The 22,433-nt window shown below is 38.3% G+C and overlaps 1 protein-coding gene across 1 annotated transcript in view; it reads right to left on the bottom strand.

Moving 5' to 3' along the window:
- Positions 1–22,433, bottom strand: part of PCSK5 (proprotein convertase subtilisin/kexin type 5) — a 247,790-nt gene that overhangs the window by 16,473 nt on the left and 208,884 nt on the right. Inside the window, exons 25-27 of the mRNA XM_056325218.1 lie at positions 12,994–13,036; positions 11,988–12,130; positions 10,544–10,744 (exon numbers count right to left, since the gene is read on the bottom strand). Coding sequence (XP_056181193.1) covers positions 10,544–10,744; positions 11,988–12,130; positions 12,994–13,036 — 387 coding nt within the window. The remainder of the gene's footprint in view (positions 1–10,543; positions 10,745–11,987; positions 12,131–12,993; positions 13,037–22,433) is intronic.

Here is a 22,433-nt window from a genome sequence, read left to right as displayed (position 1 = left end):
GAAACGGTCTGTAAGGGTGTGTCACTCCCACATCTGACTCACAGCTGACCTGCAGCTGACCAGCAGCTTAGAACGTCTTTAAAACTCTCTGCATTAAAAAAAACACCTCTCAATATACTGTCCCTGAATGACTCAGAGGGGTCCAGGGACAGCACAGCAGATCACAGCTGGCTGTTTAGCAGTAGGACACTCAGCAAGGACATGTTTAGTCATTCTTTACCAGGACTACATGTGAATACTACTTGCACAGGGTAGTGAAAGCCTGTAGTGTTGCAGCTCTTGCTGGTAACTGGCACAGTATAAAGCAGGTCCAGATACAGCAGGAGATGAGGAGAGTTTTCCTTGTCACCACCCTTCTGGCTGCAGCACCCTTCCCTGAACAAGGGCCCAAGAGCGTTTACAGAGTACAGGCACAGGCCATAGGATCCACAGGATAATGTATGTTACAGAAGAAAGCTGCACACTGTCAGGGTGAGCATGGGTTGTGACAGTCCAGACTGGAGACTGCGTCTCCCCAGTCAGAGGCTAATGTATGAATTGTATACCCTTGTGTATACCCCGCAAGACATCAGATAGGTTTAGTGTTGGCTATAGTAGCCAAAAGTGTTGGTGGCCATGGTGAGTCAGAGACCTACGAAGGACCAAGAGAGGTGGGACCAGGACAGTACTTCAGTAAGTACCATCTGAAGACAATTTTCAACTCCAAAGGCACAGAGGTCTTCTGGCAGTAGAAAAAGTTTGAAACTGAATGTTGCGATGTGCTGCCTTAAGCACTGTTAAACTGCTGACATAAATCCCTGGGTCTGAGCACACAGGAAGGCTGTGCTACCTTTGTGACTTCATATTGACCATAGCTGAAGGTAAGGTGTATAGTATCAGGTAATAATCAGTATGCAAAAGTGAAAACTTCTGGAAAAGCTCTTTGGAAAGACATGAAAGAGTGAGGAAGGTACAGAGTCCCTGGCATGTGGAAGAAGAAAAAGTGGAAGTGATGTATAAGCATCAGGAGCCCAAAGGGTGGAGGGGAAGGGAATTACTGTGAAATAATATCTGAAGTTGCAGGGGTAGGGGCACAGCACAAGGGCAGGTATTAACAAAAGACTGGAGAGGCAAAAGGACACCTCAGTGTGTGAAGTGAGTTCAGTGCTACCTAAAGCATCAATGAAATGCCTCATCTTCTGGTACCAACAATATAACTGGGGCCTCAGTGCTGTGGCTGTTGGGGAGGCATTTGTCAGATTCAATGAATATTTTGGGTGAAAGGAGATTTCTTGAAAAATCCTGATTAGGCTCTGTACTTTCTATTACATATGCTTAAGTTATATATTTACATATAGATCAATAATCGTATAGTGTAGGGAGTGAAGAGCTAGAGTTACAACCTAATTTTAAAACACTGTTTTTATTTTCCTGTAAGTTTCATCCTTCTTGAGGACAATCAGCATTTTGTTCTGCTTTTCTTAGCCCTTTAAAGTGTGTGAAGGTGGATATCTTGTAAGGCTTTCTGCAACAGCAGATTCTGTGCGTTTATATCCTTCTGTCTCATGCTGACGTATTTTCCATGGCTTTTTTTCCCCTGCTGAAGACCTGTTTTCCATATTTCAGGCTACAACATGCTGTTCCAAGAGGATTCTAGTCCATTTAAGTGCCTCTGAGTGTACAGGGCAGTTTGCATCCCTCTTAAGGCTCTAGATGCACCTAACAATATAGCACACAAGCATTTTCAGTTTGGTTATCCAAATAATGCTCAAAGTAATTTGCTGGTGACCATTGCTGACTCTTGTGAGATGCAGAAATTCACTGTCACAGGATTTTTTTTTGAGAGATTATTCCTTAGCTTCATGTTTTTTCCTGACTCTTCACAATTGGTCAAATCCTTAAAGAGTGTCCTTCTTGATGTCATCTGTAAGAGTTTAAGGAATACTCTGGGAAAGCTGAATGTTTGATATTAATAGATTTTCTATTCTGTTATCCTTAAATATGCAGACCTTCTCTCTTTTTTTGCTCTGGAGAGAAGATCCCCGCTGGCCTGCAGATCCTAAGATTTTTCCGTTTTAGATGCTAGTCATTTGACACTCTCTGAAAAAGAACATTGACTAATTGATGATATCTTGCACAGCCATATAGTTTTTAATTAATATTTTTCACCTCACCTCTAGAACCTTGGGTGAAAGAAAGACCATCTGTGCCTGATGTCTGCTTGCAGTTGCACATTCTCTGTTCCTCCATCAGCTGCTTTGATAAACCTTCAGAATTTGTCAAGGCAGAGTTCTGATTTTCCCACTAAAAATGTCATTGACCTTTTTCTAAATTTGTAGCAAATAATACAAATTTTCATTTCCCTTTTCAGCAGCTTTGCATCCAGCTACCTTACTCTGGTCTGTGTTTTAATTTTTTAAAATCCCTACTGGGTAGTCTTAAGTGTTGTAATTTAATACCGCTGATGTGTGTGAAGAAGAAAGCCAGAAATATTACTGAAGTATGTGTTGCCAGGGGAAACAGACCTTGATTCTGGCAAGGGAGTTGGTGTAATATAAAAAATAAATAGCAGAAAGGTAAGGTTAAGCAAAGAAGTTGTTGACTACTGCTGAAGAATGTTCAGACAAGCTCATTGTTTCAAAACTATTCAAGCCTTACAATTAAAAATAAAGATCTTTTTCGATGAAGTACTAGTTATTTCCATTTAATCCTTGCCCCTTTGGCAGCTTTTGTTGTTTTCTGTAATATTTGTTAGTCTCCACCAGAGGGGAATGTACACAAGCAATTGGGCTTCTGATAATTGGCACGGGAGACAATCTTTAACTTTTCAGTCAAATATAGGCGTTTAAATGTCTCAACTTTAGCACTGACAGAAGAAATTTTATAATTATTTTTAATTTTTTTTTGTTAATTCTGGACAGTTAAAATGAGTTTTTCCTGTGATAAAGCTCTTACTGACTGGAAATAGGTTTTAATTTAATAAATAGCTCGCATGCATGCACACTCCCCACCCCCCAACCCCCCCATGTTTAAAATAATATCAAGGTTTTAAATGTGATTTTCTTGCATAGTAAGAAGTTTCCCAAATGGGCAAATGTGATTCAAAAGATTTGTTTACAGAAACCTGTGCACACTACTTGCAGTAATGTAACCAGAGCTTTCCAAAGAATAGCCTTACAGAGCTGAAAAATGGTCATGCAACATGTATTTCCTTGGTCCTTCCAGTAATGATAAATGGAAAGCTTGGAAATTACAGGTTTTAGCTGTTGGGCTGTATTTTACTTACCTCTAAAGGATGCCATTCTGTACTTGAGAATCCAACAAGCTTTCCTTTAAAATTTCAGTCTGTAGCTCTTACGGTTAAAGTTGTGAAATTAAAGTTGTGAATGTAGAAGCCATAAATCTACAATGTAGAGTTGTAAACTACCCGTATCCTAAAAGTGGGACACTGATTCTGAAAAACCACTGTATGTTATTATATTGTTCTACTCTTCTTTTTTAAAGGTCAAAGCATATGACCTTTTCAGACCTACTTGAGCTATTTTTATCCTTATGCTTATATTCTTTCTTGGTTGTTTTGTTTTTCAGATTTGGTTGTTTGTTTTTTTTTTTTTTTCTTCCCTCCCCCCCTCCCCCCACCGATGAAAATGCCTTCTATTTAAACTCTCTTCAGGTCAGAATCTGACTCAATGTCATGTTGATTCTTGTGTCGTTGTCAGAATGAGTAACAACTTTGACAAACACCCAGCTAAGTCTCTCCTATTCCTTTCTAGAAACTGAATTGTGCTGTGCTGCTTCTTGAGCTAAGGTTTACTGTAGCTCTGAAGCTACCATAGTGCTTTTACCCATTCGGTTTATTCAAGGGATTATCTAACTGGAAGAGTGGGGGAAGACTGGGAAAGATATTTTTTTCTATGTTCTTTTCTCATTTGAGGTTATGCAACATAAATGAGACAACGGCAGATTTTCTTGAAACCTAGTAATGTAAGACTTTAATTGTGACCCTGAACTGAGTTAAGGAAAAAAATGAGTGAAAATTTAGCTCCATTTAACACAATGTCCCCATATTTCTGTTCTTTTTGCTTAAGTGATCTTACTTTGAGCTCCCAGAATTTTTCAGTCTTAGTTTAGAGAGTAATTAAACATGTCTTCAAAAATATTCAGTGTAAAAACCATAGGTCCATGTGGAAAGAAGTCTGGTCCTCTTCACATGCTGACCACTTGTTCTGGAAAATGTAGAGTTTATTAAAAAAAAAAAAAAGGACAGGAAACCCTGTACAAAACCTGAGGACGTATGAGCAGAGATACAGCCGTATCTAAAGAGACATGCCTTTAAACATAATAGCATTCCTTATAGTCCCTCCTTAATTTCATTTAAACACACAACTGCCTTATAAGAGTATTTGCTAGTATATACTCATCCCCTTTGTGCTGTCGATCTTTCTCTCTCTAACTGCTCCTTATGCGCGATGGCTCTTTGTGCCAGGTAGTGCAAGCAGTAAGTGTTCAGACTGATAAAAGATGGTTTGTTTTCTTCATTTTAAATCTTATTTATTCATGCTGTTCTATGAGTAAAAGCGGGACTTAAAAACTTGCATTTTTAAGTTGCTATCAAAGTATTTCCCTGGGTACATTTGTAATACCCTAATCTTCTAGACATTGACTTCTACAAGAAGAGTAATTTTACAGTATTTTATTGTTGGACCATGGCACAATTGCTGCAGTGAGGAATGCAGAAGGAAATGAAGTGCCATGGCTGTTTGTAACTGCAAGAGTATTCCTTTTAGAATGTGACCTGTCTAGCATTTACTGTGGGTAGTGAGATTTGATTTGAACGTGATCCAGTTGAGTTGTAACTTAGTTTGTTAGAATTTATTCTGCACATGGTGCTGACCTTGCAAAACTGGTACAGTAATGAATAAAAACATCAGAACAGGTTACCTATCTCCATGAAGTAATTACAATTACATAGACATGGTAAAGCATAATGAAAACAATATACTTAGGTAATAAAATACTAGACCTATCCCATTTTGAAGACTTATGTGAACTGTAAATTTAAGGAAACTATAAGAGTGCTGAGAAGTAAATCACAATCCCCAATAACCATTAATTCCCAACCTAGTTACCTTGTTACAACCATAGGATTACTTCACAAACAAATAGCTAGAATATGAAATTGGCATGGCTAAGAACATATGGGATAATGAATCGTTTTTGCTTGCCTCTAGCAACCTGAAATTTCACATATGGGTGATGCTTAAAAAGGTCTCCTTACTCTTCCCATGATGCTCTAATCCTGCACTCTAAATGTCATACATAACATTTTCACATTTGGAAGACTATGACCTGCTCTCCCTTGCTGCTGATTTCTCTACTGTCTTCTACCCACCCCATTCCTTTTTTTCCTCTCTTCCATATTCTCAAACCTTTATCTGCATAGCTGTGTAAAGGTCCTTTTAAATAATCCTTTTAAAGCCCGAGTTATTGTTTTCTCTCAACCAGTACTCTTATTACTGTTTTTGTTTTACTCTGTGTTTAGGAAAATAAGCAGGATGGATGCAGTTGATCAATGGCTGCTTGTGGGAGGTTGCTCTTATTATTGGGGGTGGTATGCAATAGTAAACAGAACCAGCTGCTATTTAGCTGTGCAATTTACTACAGCATGTATTATCTGCATGTAAAGAAGCATATATTCTGTTTTGAGTTTGCATCAGAAACAGGCCTCATTCCATACCCATTTTTTTCCTTTTGTACTTTTCAGAAGAACGTGGTAGACTAAGTCATATAACTGAGGTACGAACAACTTTTTTGGGAGTCGTATGTGCAGTGATCAGACAAGATGAAGACCTCACCATAACTTGCAAAATGTCTAATCCAGTTGAAAGGGTATATGTATTCACTTGGTGAATCAAGCTTACACTAGTGTGTCTCCTGGCTTCCAAAGTAATTTCATCATCTGGTACATGAGATAAAATACAGATGTTTCATGCTAGAAACACAGAGCTCAATCGCTCTCTCTCTTTTCTTTCTTTTTTTGTTCCTCGCCCTGCCTCCCCCCCCCCCCCCCCCCTCCTTCTTGGCTTGCCCTGTCTTTTTAAAAGCCTGGATAACAGACATGGTCTGTTGCATTATTTCAGACTTAGATATGACTATTTAATGATTCCTGGTATGAGCTGAACTGTTTGCCCAGCAGAGTATACCCCTAAAGTAAATATAATTTTAGAAAGTTGTTTGTTTTGTTGGAGTGTGTGCTCATTAAAATTCATAAGACCAGTCTATTATTTATTCTCGCATAAGAAATGGAAGTGAAAGCTTAAACATGGGGAAAAAATTGTGTTCCACATTCACAAAGGTTTTGAACCTCACCTAGATGGACTAGTCTCTCATACTGTGAAGAAAGTCAGACTATGTTGGTTTCTCCACGGCAGGCTTTGATGTGCAGCCCTTTAATTTATATTAACTTTGGAACCAAACAAAACAACAGTCTTTGTTTCCCAAAACTCAGTTTGTCCCATATGGTATATCAACACAGTCAACTAAAACCACCATGGAACCCATTGAATTGGTGTGGCTGGAAAAGCCAAAGAGAAATGGCTTCATTATTTGTAAATACAGTTCAAGGTCTAATACCTCAACTCTCTGTTAGTAACATTTCTAAAGAAAAAGAGTAAACAGAAGACGAACATGGTAAAAGCTGATGTAAACTACTGAATTTGGAAATTTTGGCTATCTTCCTAGTTGTGTTGTCTTCCTACACTGTCTGGAGCAGGGCATGTGCTGAGGATGAGGTTGGTGCGATCTCATCTTCATTCCCGTGACAGGGGCGAGGCTGTTTATTTCATACTTGGCCCCCACGCCTAGCTCATTCCCCCAAAGTGGGAGGATTAATAATTGTCTGGCCTGTATTCTTTAATTAGATTCTTTAATTCAGGCCACTGAAGCTCAGAGCCAGCTCTGTCATGGTGCTGCACAAATGAAGCACCCAGTGGAAGAAGGGTGTTTTGGTAAACGGGCATAGGGAATGAGAGCCAAAAGGTGAATCTCAGCCACAGTCTTGCCTATGCTGGGCTGGAGAACAAATGTGAAAGTATTCTAATAGCCCCTGCAGAATGGACAAGCTTCTTGGACCATGCCCATGCTGCATGACAGGCTACCCTTAGAAACTGAGTTTGACAACAGATGAAGTGGAAGATCCTTATATTTTGCTAAGAAGAGATAACCCTGGAGAAAGCAAAGTAGCTATTAACAAGCTAAAGAACAAAACAAAAACTACCCAAAAAACCCCACCCAAACCAAAAACTGGGCTGAAATATTTGGAGATCTATCCAGAGAAAGCAGTGAAAAACTTGGAAAGATGCTATGACTTCACACCCAGCTATGAAAGAAAAGGTATTTTTTCTGTTCTCATAATGTTCTTTAAAATAAAAAATGGAAAAGCGGAAGCCCTACAGAAATACTTAAGAAGATCTGAGAAGATTCATTGTTCCAGGCCCAGCGAGTTTTTCTGTACAGGTATGCCAGCCAGAATCCTCACTGACAGTAATCTTTAAGGAGCACAGGTAGGTTTTCATTTTGTCCATTCTTGTACTGATCCTACAGCACTGTTGAACAAAGCAATAAAGGACAGCAGCTGCCTCTCCTAAATTTTATTTGGTTTCAGAAAGCTTTTGACAATGAAGAAAATAATTATAACAGATAATGAAAACGTTTCCTTTTCTTTTTTTCCTTTAAAATTATCCATGTATTTTTAAACATTATCAGGGTGTGAAATGTACTGCAGTCTCTAACTAGGAACTACCCTATTGGAGCAATGTACTGCTAGAGTTAAATGTCGTTTGGTCCTGCCTGAATCCTTTCTTTTTTGTCAAGGATCTTCAGCATGGAACAAGATTTTCAAATATAGATGGCACAGTTGAAAATCTGGGCTCAGCTGATATCTATCTGCCTCTTGAATGCATCTTCAAAAGAAATGAATGAAAGAGTGATATTCTAGCCAAAAAATCAACCATTTAGATTTTGCTGTTAATCAGCAAGTGAAAACGATTGTTACCAGAACCAGATGATCCCTGCAGTATTTGAGCAAGAAACCTCACAATGTATTGATAAAGGTAGTTATTCTGGGTGTAACTTCAGTAAAGACAGTGACAACTTCATTAACACCTTGACTTGAAGTTTACTACTATTTGGAAGCCTAGCCTGGTGAAAATAAGCTCAAATTATCACCACATTCAACATCATGTTCTCAGCACTTACGTGGCACAGGTGCTGCCATACTGTGGGAATCCCAGCAAGCCTATCAAAGAAAAGGTGAAGAGCAGCCAGCCAGGTTTCCTGGCTTCCATCACCAGCTGCAGCAGGAATCCTGTGACTTTGGAGCAGTAATTAATGTTCAAGCCAGTTACAGGTCTGAGAGAGATGCATTTTAAGTTTGAAATGCCCCTAGGTAAGATGGAAGGAAAGAGGAACTGCACGAGATGGGACAGAAAGAGGCTTCACAGCACAGCAATGCTCATGTATACAAAAGTGCATCAGTTGCCTGCTCAAAGGAAAAAATCTGGCAATGATTCACCTCATTTGACAGTGAGAAACAGATAACCAATAGATAGGCGAAACTACAGATGTGTTCTTTCCATGGCACTGATGCAGATAGTCGCAAATTGAAAAAATACTTACTCATGTGGATTAAACACAAGGAAATGCATGGAGGAGACCAACTTTCTATTAATATTTCTCCTTTTTAGGTCTCTTTGCTCTTTTTGTGAAGTGGAGAAATGTTACTCTTTTTGGTACAACATTTCTCCATAGATAAGCAATGAATAGAAATGGTCAATATTTTTTCTGAAAATACTTGTTAGCGTATTTTAGTTTTTAATGCAAGGTCATATAGATCTAAGGATAGTAATTATTTGATGCATTTGAGTCAAATGAAGACATAGAAAAAACCTGTATTTGATAGAAAATAAAGCTGGAAGAGACCTTAAGTAATTTAGTCTCTTGTAAGCATCCCTGTCAGATGCTTCTTAAAGACCCCTGGTGTTGGAAATCCCCAAATGTCCTCAAAAATTCTACTATTACTCCATTTGAAAGTCCCATTTTCCCAATGCCAAATCTAAAACTCCTTTTCTGCATTTTAAGTCCTGTTTACTGCAAGACTTTAGAGAGACCTGATCTACTCCATTGTTTTTCTGACTGTGTTCCTCTTAGCTTTCTCATTCAGTTCCAAGTTCCTCATTTATCTCAGTCTTTCATTGTAATGATTTTTCCCCTAGATTTCTCATAGTTCTCTCCTTTCTAATTGGCCCACTTATTCCTTGAAACACCGGGCCCAAAACTGAGCATGTTATGCCAGCTGATGCTTTACCCATATAAAGAGAGTGAAAGGATTATATGACACTGAATTTTCTTTTTTTTCAGCGATCAACAAAGCAGCTATTGAAACTCTGGAGGAAATTTTACCCTTTTTTGGAGGGTATGGGATACATGCAATTAAAAAGTGCCACTTGCAATCCTAACTATTGAGATTCCACATTCTGCACAGGTTTCACTTAAAAAGATTGAATGTTCATAGCAAATTAGTTTTAATTTGTGTGCTGGGGGAGAAATTCACCATTAGCCCTTCCTCATTTGTTAACATAACCTCTTCAATTGTACTTTATGTAACTCTCTTAATTGGAATGACAAATACTCTACAATGCACTTTCCATTTAACACTTTTTTAACAAGAAATTTGTGACAGTACTGGGATGCATTGGAAGATGCTCATGGAGGAAAATAATTAAAAAATGTAATACAAATCATTCCTTTCAACAGCTTTAAATTCTAAACCCACTTTCCTTCCAAATCCTTTATTTCTTTTGAGAACATAGAATTACTTTTCACGTGCTATAGATGAGGGCACCAAGAAAGAACTGATTAATTTGTGAAGGTTGTGGAAGTGACCAAGGTAAGACAAGAACTCCAGAATGTAGTTCTACATCCTGTGTTTGGTCCCTTAGACAGTGGTGCATTCCTACATTGGGGCGAGAAGGGGAAAAAGAGCTTGCTTTTACACACACTCTACACACACATACAGACACATATTTGATTATTTTCCATTTCTTCCAACGTACATTCAGTTCTGTGCAAGGAATTGATAGCCACAAAACTTGTCTAAAACATAACCTGTAAGGCTTCCAGTACTTTAGGTAAGGAACTCCCGGTACCTTAATCTGTTAGCCATCTTTTACCTTTTCCTTTTTTATCTTTTCATGTTTTTATTTATCGAGATAAGATAACACCTAAGTTGTATTAAAATGTTAATACATTTTACATAATAAATGCATTTATATATACATTTATATATATTTATACATATAAACATAAAAATACATAATAAAAACCTTTGCAGAAAGATGAATTTCACACTCTGAACCAAATGTTTTGGTCAGTATACTTTTAAAGTGACAGTAAGTTTGGCAAAAGTGCAGTTTCACTCAAGCTGCAAGGTCTTGATAAACTCCTTGTAAAATTTTTAGTAGGCTTCAGAGAAACAGGAACGATTAAGGGATTTGTTACAACTTACCACTCCAGAACTTCCCACTGGGTGGAGAGTTTCTTGGATTCAGACACTGCCCATGAGATAGCTGGAAACCATTTTTGCACCCAGTACAGTTCTCATAGCTGTACCCAACACACGTTGCACAGCTCCTGTGGCAAGGTTCGCATTCCCTAGAGATGTCATCAGTGAAGAAGCCATCTCCGCACTCACTCAGACATGTGCCACCTGCCACAGAAACAAAGTCTGGCATTATGGTGTCTATGGATCCCTGTTAATCCTGACAGGGAGGTACCTCACCTATGGCATCTCTCTTCTCCAGCAAGAAATGGTTTAAGAAAAAAAAGAGTATATAAGAAGCCATGAAACTTTCTGTAGCTATATAACCTCAATTTTTTTAGTGTGAAACCTAACTTAAGATCAGTTGCTTATACAAATTCCACAAACTTCAAACCAATCTGTGCTTAAATTTATATCTAGATAGGTTTTTATGCATATCCTAAATCTTGGCACATACAAATCTTACAAAAGTCTGAATCTGAATGAAAAGTTTATGTTTGAGTCCCAATTATTATACTGGCCCAATGCAAAATCTAAGTCCAGTATTCCCTAAGATTGTTAGATATATGCAAACTTTGAGGACCAGATGAATCTCTAGTTTCTGGTGAATATAAAGCTAAATTTGGGTAAATGTGGTTCAGTTTAAGGGTTGGCATACTGCAGCAAAACCCCTAGAAGTTGTTACACTGATAGCTTTTTGAGCTTCCTCCAATTTCAGTTAAAAATAATGTAGACCACCAGATCACCTGAGGTTGTGACCACAGAGTGTTCCGTGAGTGGGATCCTTTTGTACTCCACTACTGAGCACCTTCAGCAGCCAATGCACAAGAATACCATAATCTCAGGATTTGCTGTAATTTTTTTGATACCATGTCTGAATCAGACGTGCCTGATTTATGGCTTCATAATAAAGCTAAGAGATTTCTAGCTTTTGTGACACTGATGTGGAATGTAGTGGTTTTAACTGACCTTGTTTCAGAGTGTTTAAGGCTTGTTACCTTATGTGGACCTGAAAGTCAAAGTAAAACTAGACTTGCGCATAGTAAGGAAACATTTCCATGTTTTTCTGTGAGTTAAACACCCCTCCTTTCACAAAGTCTAAATCAAGTACAGTATTTTTTGTATTTGCCCAAAATAGTGGAAATGCCTTAAAAACAAAACTAGGGAAAAAAAAAAAAGGGAATATGTAGTCAAATATATGCAGCCTTTGAACAAAACAACACCATTGGCTAACATAACCACCTTACGTTAATGCAAAGGACCCAATTCTGCAAAGGGCTAATTCCCATCAGCCTCCACTGTCTGTTATAGAAGAGATTTAAGAATTTGAGAATTTGGGTCCAGATTCCTTCTCTAAAGAAGAAGTCTAAAATACTTTTGTATATGTGTATATACTTAGTACTTTGCTTACCTGAGAGATAAAAGCCTTCTTTACATGAGTTGCACTTATCATTGTCACAGCTATCACAGTTGCTAGGACACTCTCTACACTGCAGAGAACTTTCATCTGTGTAGGTATTTTCTGGGCAGTATTTATAGCAATGCTGCTTATACCTGTAAGATAAAGTAGAACATCATCAGAAAGTTCATTTAGAGGTCATTCAGTTTGTTTGCTGTATGTTTCTAGATATGGTAGTGGTAAAGCTCTATTATCATCCTAATGAACAGGTATAATTCCTCAAAGAATGGATTCAAAGTGTATCTGTGGTTATGTTATTTCTTCAGCTGGTAGATATTAACTAGTCATGTTTTATAATCTCAGCGTTCTTAAGTATAACTAATTTGATTTTCTTTTCTAAGTGTAGGCACAAAAATGAATGCATGCTTAATTAGAAATCACTATATTGTAGTTGTAATGAGCTGATCACTTGTAAAAACATATAATCCAATCCCATTATTTATAGTTAAATTGAATAGCTTTTTAGTCAATATTTTCTTCTGTCATGGTAATTTTTATAGAGATTTCTTAACTGTCTCTTTGAAAAGCAATATATTTCTTCTTTTCCCTCCATTCAAGCTAAACTTTCAATTAATCTACAAGTTTTTCGTTTGCTTAACCTCCTTACATTTTAAAGTGTGCCTACTGAACTGCAAATGCAAGAACTAGACACAATGTACTAGGAACATACTAGTTCCAAATCCAGGCACATTGTTTAACTTTTGGAACCTCTCTGTTCCATATTCCTCTCTTCATATACACAGAGTTCACTTCAGTCCATAAGTTTTAAAAGGCCCTGATAGTGAGTGATTGGCTAGTTTTTCAACGTCTCCCAAGCCTTTTTTCCAAAGTTACTCTTCTCAGATAGGCAGTACTTTTAAGGAATGGGATAGCATACACAGCACAGATCTGTGTAGTGAAGCACACATTTTTGCTTTAGAAAATGTGTAAGTGTGAAGAGCTATACAGCTATACTTACATATAATAGTTCTGAATGCATGTTATACAGATTCTTGGGTCATCTGAAATTAAAAATGTGAAATTCTGTAAATAATACTCAGAGTTAAAACCAGAATGCTAAAAAGAGTTGTTGCTACACCATTTTTATGTCAATATTTCTTACATTAAAATCACTATGGCCATAACTAGAAAATTTTTGTCTCTGAATATCTGTTTACATTTTTTGAAGATAAACTCTTCCACAATCAGGTCCTGGCCTGTATTTCCACAGTGACTTGTGACTTTGGAGTTCTCAGCACAATGTACCTAGAAGGTGCTGAGTGCTTAGGAAGTGCTGTTCTGAAAAGCAGAAGCTTCCCAGAAGCTCAGGGTGGGCAAAATGAACTCTTGAAAGAAGTTATCCAAATCTGAGTTTCATCCTATTTCTTTAGTTGTTGCAGAGATAAGTTAAAAGTATTTGGCACCTCTAAAAGTAAACTTTTCAAAAACATATAAGTTTAATCTTAAAAATGCTGAGCCAGACAAAGCACCTTTCTATACTTGGCAGAGGGAGGTTAGACAAGTCTTTTGGGTAAACTTTCTCTTCAGAAAATTAATTTTTGCATTCAAAATTTTTGTTGAATGAACAGAAGAAGCTCACATGAAGTGAAGAATATTTTCTGCAACCTTTCATTATCTTCCATTAGCTTTTGATTTCTTTTACCTTACTTAAATATCCCAAAGGCAGCAGGACGGAAGGAAACAGAACAACCTGGATGAATGTATTTATAAACTGTTCTACTATGAAATGCCTATACATTATTTTTGATATTAATAGTACTTATAAGGCAATTTTTTCACTGAGTCTGTTTGAACTGTGTCTACAATAAATCACACTTTACACTTGCAAACTTATTAGGCAACATGCACTTGGTTTTGCAAGTAGTTCTAGCAATTTATTTATGAGGTGTAAAGTTTTTCCCAGAAATGTTGCAGATCTGTGAAAATGTTCTCTTTACTGCTTAGAGCACAAACAGAAACAGCAACCACTTGATCTAGTGCTCTTTGCATTAGATTTTAAGTTAAGACAGGAAATATTCTTAAAAAATGAAAATATTGTCTACGAAGACTTTGTTTACTTCTAGATAAAAGACATTTGGTTTGTCCAGGGCTTCTTTTTGAATGATTTCTGAAATTTTAGTATTGTTTCTGAATAATGACACTTTTCTCCCCGATCCATTTGTATGGGGTTTTTTTCCTTACAATGTGTGTAGACTGTTGTTAGGAGCCAGGCTGATAATGATAATAAATAAGTGCATTTATACCTTTTGAAAATTATTAGGGTATTGGTACATACAGTCCTTATGATGGAAAGAATAAAGTATACATCAAAGAGATGTTAACATTGCTGGGATTGCTTGTGGGTTTAGTAACTAGATCTCCAGGAACTTTCTGCCTTTTATGAAGAAAGGACTGTTTCCTCTCTTGCCTGTGGAAGGTTCTGAGGACATTTTTATTTCCTAACTGCTGTCTCAGTTTTGCCTGTATGGATGACTACCTATATAGTTCAATTTGAGACAGATCTCAGCAGTGATTGCAAAAAAAAGACACAATGCCTGGTTGTCTTCTGGAAAGAGATTAGAAAAACTCAGGTTAAGTAAGTGAGCATTAAGTAAAGACCATGTATTTTACATTGGTTTAGGATCTAAGAGAGAATATCTAGGAAAGAATGGGTAAAAATAGTATCTTTAAATTGGGGATTGGAATACATATTGTGAAGAGGGCAAAAGAAATTTTACCACAAATAGCACCTGCATTCTACTGCTTATACAGAGGTTTAGACAGAAGAGGTAATAGTAAATGCCTTATTAGAAGGCCACAAATTTCATAGGAATAGCTGGCTTGCTGTATTTCACTTGGGAATGCACTGATTCTTTCTTCAGTATTTTGGAGGTGGGCAGAGAATTTCTCGACAATTTTGCAAATTGAAAACGTGCTGTCATTGGGCTACTGTGACCTAAGTTCATTTGCTGTTTTGTATACCATATTATGTTTATCAGCATTTTGTATATGTATATGTATATGTATATGTATATGTATATGTATATGTATCTCACTCTCAACACAATGAACCATTGTTCTTTCTCTTAATGACATACCAACTCAATAGAAGTTCTACCACTTTCTATACTTAGTCATAGTTTCTGAATTTAAACTGTTGAGGAATAATGAACATAGTTTAGAAAGGAATGCAAAGATGGCAATCATCTGATAGCAGGGAGAGAGAACACTGAATATGCAACTATTACTGCAATAGTGAATTTGATATTTAATACATGCTATGTTTCATAAATATTGGAAATTAATTTTAAGAATAAAAGTCTAGGGAATTTTATGGCTATATGTGTAGTTCTTCAGCAGTGGCTCCTTTAAAATCTGCCACAATCAGTTCTTGGACTAGCAGTAACAAACATCCTATATTCACTGAGACCTTTGTTTGCCCATAAATAACGAGATCTCTGTGGTGCAAAGTGGGTTGGTTGGTATGTCATGCTCCAAAAGACTACTTGTCATGAGAACAGCTAAAATTTTATCTGTATTTTACAGTTGCCATTTGTGTTGATTTCCACTGTGTTGCGTCTGTGCCACTCTTTTGAAGACAGAAACAAAAGCGATCTTGATAGCATTGGAAACAAGATTCAACCAATTTAAAAATATAAGGTCTCCGACACAAAAAGTCCTCTGTGACTTTCTGGTTTTATTGCAGTTTTCTTAGGTAAGTAAAGATCATCTAGAGTTCATAGAAAAAGTAATTTGGTTTCTTTCCTTGTCTGTAATAAACTGATACTCCTGTTCCCTTCTTCACCCCCTACCCTTCTCATGTACAATACATCTGGAGTGCAGCTATGTTATAATACAGAAAAGGTACGTGCAAAGATTAAATATTGGTCAAAGGCCAAACATTCATGCATACTGTTGGAGCTCTCCGATTTGAAATGAATTAATCTTTTTTTCTGCTCGGGGAAGGAAGTATGGGCATTAGTGTTACAAGCATAGCATTGTTGAGCTGGAAGGGTATTTTTGTTCAAATATGTAGAGGAACACTGTGAGTGATTTTTTTGTAGTATTACTGTAGAGCCTTAATGAAATATTTAGTACATAAGTTCATCCATATTAAAAATGAACTCCAGAGTGTTTTGGAAATCCTTGTCACTGTTTCACTATGCTTGAGTGTTCATGGTATTTAGGCAGATCCTAATTCTGGAAACTTTACATGGCTAGCCCACTGTACTTTTGAGTAGCACTTACTCAAAGTATCCCACCTAATTAGACCCAGATCTTGCAATGACTCGTGTACATGCTTGACTTTATCTACTGTATACAATAAAGCTGGGAGTTGAAGTTAAGTGCAGGGGTACATTTTGCAGGATCTGTATTTAGATTGTAACTTTTATTTTAGCTTCCTGTTTTGTTTATGGACTTTTTTTGAAAATTAAATTTCTTGAACTATTTATTGGCTCAGCTGTGAGCCTAGAATGTGCTGAATACACTCAACTTTTTTTACATTTAGGAGAAGTTCAGGATATTCACTGCCTAGGACTTAATGCCTGGTTTACCTTTCTTTTCCCGTTTAACTAAATGTAATGACGGAAAATGATTTTATATTACATTGCAGTGTTCCTTTAAGGGGCAGCCTGCAGTAATTGTTTCATTTCAACAGTTACTGCTAGATTTTATTTGCTTTTTACATTCCCCTGAATAATAATTTACAATAATCTACAAAAAAGTACTATAAATTGTAATATATCACCAACAACAGTAATTATATATTTAACTACCTTAGACCATTTTTTCTTTAGTTTTTATGGCATCTCAATTAAAATAACTGAAATATACAATACAAACATAATAAGATTTTTGACTAGACGTGGGTCCAACTGAAACCCCAGGTTTCAGTAAACTTTAAAAATGAAGATTTCTGTTGTGGAACCAACAACTCTGGTTTGGATCTTCCAGTTTGTGTGAGAAGGTATTTGTCTGTATGTATCATTTTTGTTGGTTTTTCAGCAATTTTTCTTTTCTTTTTGTGTTTTGTCAGTAAATCAGCTTTATTTTTGTTCTTCTCATTTCTGGCATTGTAATTTATTTTGACAAGTCATACTATCGTGAAGCAAGAGAAAGAAGGCTGTGAATTTTAACCAAGGAAAAAGCTAGATTCTGTTGTCAGTTAGATTTATACGGGGAAAAAATGGCGTCAGTATTTGCTTTGGCCAAAAACTATAACTTTGGTTCAGCCAAAGTATTTAATGAATTAAAAATATATGTATTTTTAAGGCATAAAAGAAAAAAAAAAACTTGAACAGATTTAATATCTTCCAAAAATAAATATACTCTACTAAAATTACCTCTACCTAGGTTTTTGTAATTTTTTTTTTGTTTTAAGTTAAAGTTACTTTTAGGATGAAAATGAAAGAAATAAAACCCAAAAATGTTTTGAGTGTTATTCTTGCTGTAAAGCTTGTTAACTGAAAAATATCACAGCAGTAATCTCAATTACCTTACTCTAAAAGAGGGATGATGTCACTTGGTGTTATTGTAGTTCATTGACAAAATAAAGGGAATGAGGCATATTTTCCTGTTAAAATAAGGATTTTAATATGCTGTAGCTAGAAGTAGAACTGAAGTGGAGATAAGAAGAATGGAAGCCAAAGATTAGCATTATAATGTACATTTTCTGAAATAGTGCCATGGTTTGTATGACTGCGGTGAAATGTATCTAAATATATAAATACTTGTGTGTATGTTGATAAATGCACCAGATTTTGGGAGAGGTTTCACTGCAGGAAAGTGGTGAGATCAGGAAACTTTAAGGAAAAGAAAATTTTAAAAAATTGACTTTAAAAATATATATTGGCTCAGAACACTCTAGTTTCTCACCAGAGAGTTGACCGGTGCTGGAGAGAGACTTACACTGCTTACACATGTAGCTCTACAATGTGCTGTCAGCCAGAGAAGTTACTTCTTACAGGGCTACCAAAAGAGTTAGTGGTTCATTCTTACTCCTGCTGAAATAAAAGGTAGGAGTACTTCCACAGAAATAAAAACAGGACACCAGCAGTACTATCTAATAATTAAGAAAGGGCATTCGGTTTATTTGTCTTAGATTTTATTCTATCACTCAGATGCTCTTCTTACTCCACTGGTCAATGTTTCCACCTATCAACATCTCAATGTGAGGCAAGACGCATACTAAACAAACTTTCTGTGTGTTGAGGTGCATTTTCTGAACACACTATGCTGAGGTGGTCCCTTATGTTTGAAGTGTTTCTTGCTACACAGGCAGCTCCTCTGAGTGAATAGCATTAGCCAAAGAGTGCTCTCATACAAGCAAGAGTACAGACTGTGGGCCAGTGTGGTTGTTTGACCCTGGCTGGATGCCAGGTGCCCACCAAAGCTACTCTTATCACTCCCCTCCTCAACCACACAGGGGAGAGAAAACGTAACGAAAGGCTCGTGCGTCAAGATAAAGACAAGGGTCATCACTCAGCAATTACTGTCCCAGGCAAAACAGACTAAATTTGGGGAAAATTAGTTTAATTTATTACCATTCAAATCAGAAAAAAACACCTTGCCCCCACCCCTCCCTTCTTCCTGTGCTTAACTTAATTTCCCCTTTCTCTACCTCCTCCCCTCAAGTGGCACGGGGGAACAGGGAATGGGGGTTACAGTCAGTTCATCACACACTGTTTCTGCTGCTTCTTCCTCCTCACACTCTTCCCCTGCTCCAGTGTGGGATCCCTGCCACAGGAGACAGTGCTCCATGAACTTCTCCAAAGTGAGTTCTTCCCACAGGATGCAGTTCTTCACACACTGCGCTAGTGTGCGTCACTTTCACAGGGTGCAGTTTTTCAGGAACAGACTGCTCCAGCGTGGGTCCTCTATGGGGTCACAAGTCCCGCCTGCAAACTGGCTGGCAATGGCTCTGTTGAACATGGGGGAAGATTCTGGCATCTTCTCACAGAAGCTACCCCTGCATCACAGAAGCTACCCCTGCAGCCCCTCTGCTACCAAACCCTTGCCATGCAAACCTACTACCTACTGTCCTAAATTTACACCACAGACATCAATGCTGATTTTACCAGTAATTTGAATAGCTGGCTTCCATTGGTCCTCCACTGACAAAACATACTTTTGCAGGCAGAACTCATAAGGGAAACATCTTTTCTATATGGAGACAATCCAAGATTTGCACTGCTACAGTCAGTAAGCGGTTCTGTTATACAATTCCTAATTTGAAAGATCAGAACCTTGAGCTTTAGGCTGGTATAAACCCAAAGAAATGAAACAAGTACATATTGAGTTTGGGTTGCTTGGGTAGGATAGGATAGGACAGGACAGGACAGGACAGGACAGGATAGGATAGGATAGGATAGGATAGGATAGGGTAGGATAGGATAGGATAGGATAGGATAGGATAGGGTAGGATAGGGTAGGATAGGATAGGATAGGGTAGGATAGGATAGGATAGGGTAGGATAGGATAGGATAGGGTAGGATAGGGTAGGATAGGATAGGATAGGATAGGATAGGATAGGATAGGGTAGGATAGGATAGGATAGGGTAGGATAGGGTAGGATAGGATAGGATAGGATAGGATAGGATAGGATAGGATAGGATAGGATAGGATAGGATAGGATAGGATAGGATAGGATAGGATAGGGTAGGATAGGATAGGATAGGATAGGATAGGGTAGGATAGGATAGGGTAGGATAGGGTAGGATAGGGTAGGATAGGGTAGGATAGGGTAGGATAGGAAAGAATAGAATAATTCCAGCTGGAAGGGACCTAGAATGATCACCTAGTCCAACTTCCTGACCACTAAAGTTAAAGCATGTTATTAAGGGCACTGTCCAAATGCCCCTTAAACACTGACAGGCTTGAGGCATTAACCACCTCTCTGGCAAGCCTGTTCCAGTGTTTGACCACCCTCTTGGTAAAGAAATGGTTCCTAATGTCCAGTCTAAATTTCCCCTGGTGCAGCTTTGAGCCGTTTCCACACATCCTATCAGTGGGTCCCAGGGAGAAGAGATCAGCACCTCCCTCTGCACTTCCCCTCCCCAGAAAGCTGTAGAGACCAGTCAGGTCACCTCTCAGCCTCCTTCTCCCCAAACCAGACCAGCCCAAAGTCCTCAGACGCTCCTCATAGGACACTCCTTGCAGCCCTTCCCTCCAGCTCTGTTGCCCTCCTCGGGTGCATTCAAGGACCTTCACACCCTTCCTAAATTGCGGGGCCCAGAATTGCACACAGTACCCAAGGTCAGGCTGCACCAGCGCTGAATGCAGCGGGATAATCCCCCCTTCTGACCGGCTGGTTACGGCGTGTTTGGTGCCCCCCAGGACGCGGTTTGCCCTCCTGGCTGCCAGGGCACGCTGCTGACCCAAGTGAGCTTAATGCCCACCAGCACCGCCGGTCCCCTTGCTGCAGGGCTGCTCTCCAGCCACTCCTCTCCCAGCCTGTGCTTGTGCCTGGCATTACTCCATCCCACATGCAGAATCCGGCATTTGTTGGTGATTACAAAAAACCAAACGTCTGGTGGAGGCACCAATCTTTCAGTGAGGTGTTGATGTCCTGGGCTCACCTGCTTCTTCCAGTGTCTCTCCCCATTACTGGGAGGATTGAGGAAAACAGTACCTGTGCCTCTGAATCCTTCAGCATTTTCCCCAGGGTCCTGAAATCTCTTTTGATTGACCGTGGTCTTCTTGTTGAAACATCACTGATATGCATGTGAAAGAACAGAAGCAGGTAGTAATTGGAAGGCTTGCACTAACCTCATTAGTTTTCTAGTGACATCCCTGATCTGGGCCCTAGGGGAGCAGCAAACTTCCCTGAAAAGAGGGTCTGGTGTGCAGATAGTTTTGATTGTATTTATTTAAATATATTTGTTCTTCAGTAATTCCAGCAGAATGATTCGACAGGTAACATTTCTTTACTATTTCGATTCGTGAGTCTCCTGAACTACAAATTGTTGAAGGAGTATGCTTTGTTTGTCTTCGTAATTCTAGGACTATATTCATTGGTCCGTGGCTATTGAGCTAGATGAACTTCTGGCCTGGTCCCGTATTTTTCTTCTGTGCTCTTATTTCTACTCTAAATAAAATCTGGAGTATTCTGTGTTTGCAGAACTCATGGTTCAGTCTTATATCTTAAGTTTTTCCAGTGACTTGCCCCAAGCCTGGATTTTACTCAGGAAGTAATCTGCTTTTTCAGAGAAAGAAAAACTTCAAAGAATGTTTTCTTTAGTACTCACATCTTGTACCTTGTGCATGCAAGGGAGTTCTTTTTTACCTATACTATAGGAAAGACAACATCCTCTAATGTAATGTTCTGCCTACACTGAAATGTCAGTACTGAAAATCAAAGAACTGGCTGCGCATTCTTTTTGCACAGATTGCATATTCTCACTCCAGAAGCCTGTGGAAACGAGTCCTATTATCTGCAAATCTAAACCCCATTTTGCAAGGTTAACCTCTTGAGGAAGATTTACTCAAAGATAAAAAAGGATCCTTATCATAATTTTCTATGGTATTTTGAAAGCCAAGGTCTATTCATCATCAGAGAAGGTGTGAAGATATTAAGTTTTCCTTTGTGTTTCTTAGGTTGCTATGGGAACCAGATCACTTTTCACTCATTAATCATGAGCTCAACTGCCACAATTGCAATCTGTACCTGTGAGCTTGAGTCTGTTCAGTGTTGCCCTTTTAGCTATCTCACAGGTTCCTTAAATCTGCTCCAAATACTTTCTCTCCTACTCCCACTGCCTTATAGACTGTACCCCCCTGATCCCCCCATCTCACCCCCCTGATCCCCCCATCTGACTCTTTATAATGGATCTTGTGGGGCATTTGCATATTATTTAGTTTCACTTTCTGCCTTTGTAGCGGTATGTTTGCACATAGACCTTGTAAGCCAGACCAAATGAAATCGTTAGGTTCTGGGTCACCTTTGATTGTTGCTCAGGCTTTACCTTGCTAAAACAAAGAGCCATTTTGTAGCCTGTTTTGTAGGTTTTTATTCTCAGAGACACTGCTCCTTGGCGTTTCTCTGTGTTAGTCTCTTTTGTGAGGTATTTTTGAAAGAGAAAAGTACAATGGCTGTTCTGAACATTCTTTACTCTGCGTACTCATTGAAGAGCACTTTATTCTCAGTGTTAGCCCTTGTAAAGAGTCCTTGTGCAAAGGCTGGAAAAGTCACATTGTGCTGCTCTATGCAGAAACCTGGGTGGGTTGAAAGGCGATACACATGGTGTTTTGCTACATGGAAATGAGGTAATCTCTGGGAAGTCGTGAGAAATATTCGTATCATAACATGTTGTACTTTTGCAAGCTGGGTGAGGTGAGTAGAAGTGAATCAGCAAGTAAATGAGTAAGAATTGAATCAGGAATGTGTGGCTCCATGGGAGGACACTGGCAGGAAGGCAA

Source organism: Falco biarmicus, chromosome Z, assembly GCF_023638135.1.
Source record: "Falco biarmicus isolate bFalBia1 chromosome Z, bFalBia1.pri, whole genome shotgun sequence".
Lineage (NCBI taxonomy): Eukaryota > Metazoa > Chordata > Aves > Falconiformes > Falconidae > Falco > Falco biarmicus.
This window is presented reverse-complemented; position numbering and strand designations above follow the sequence as displayed.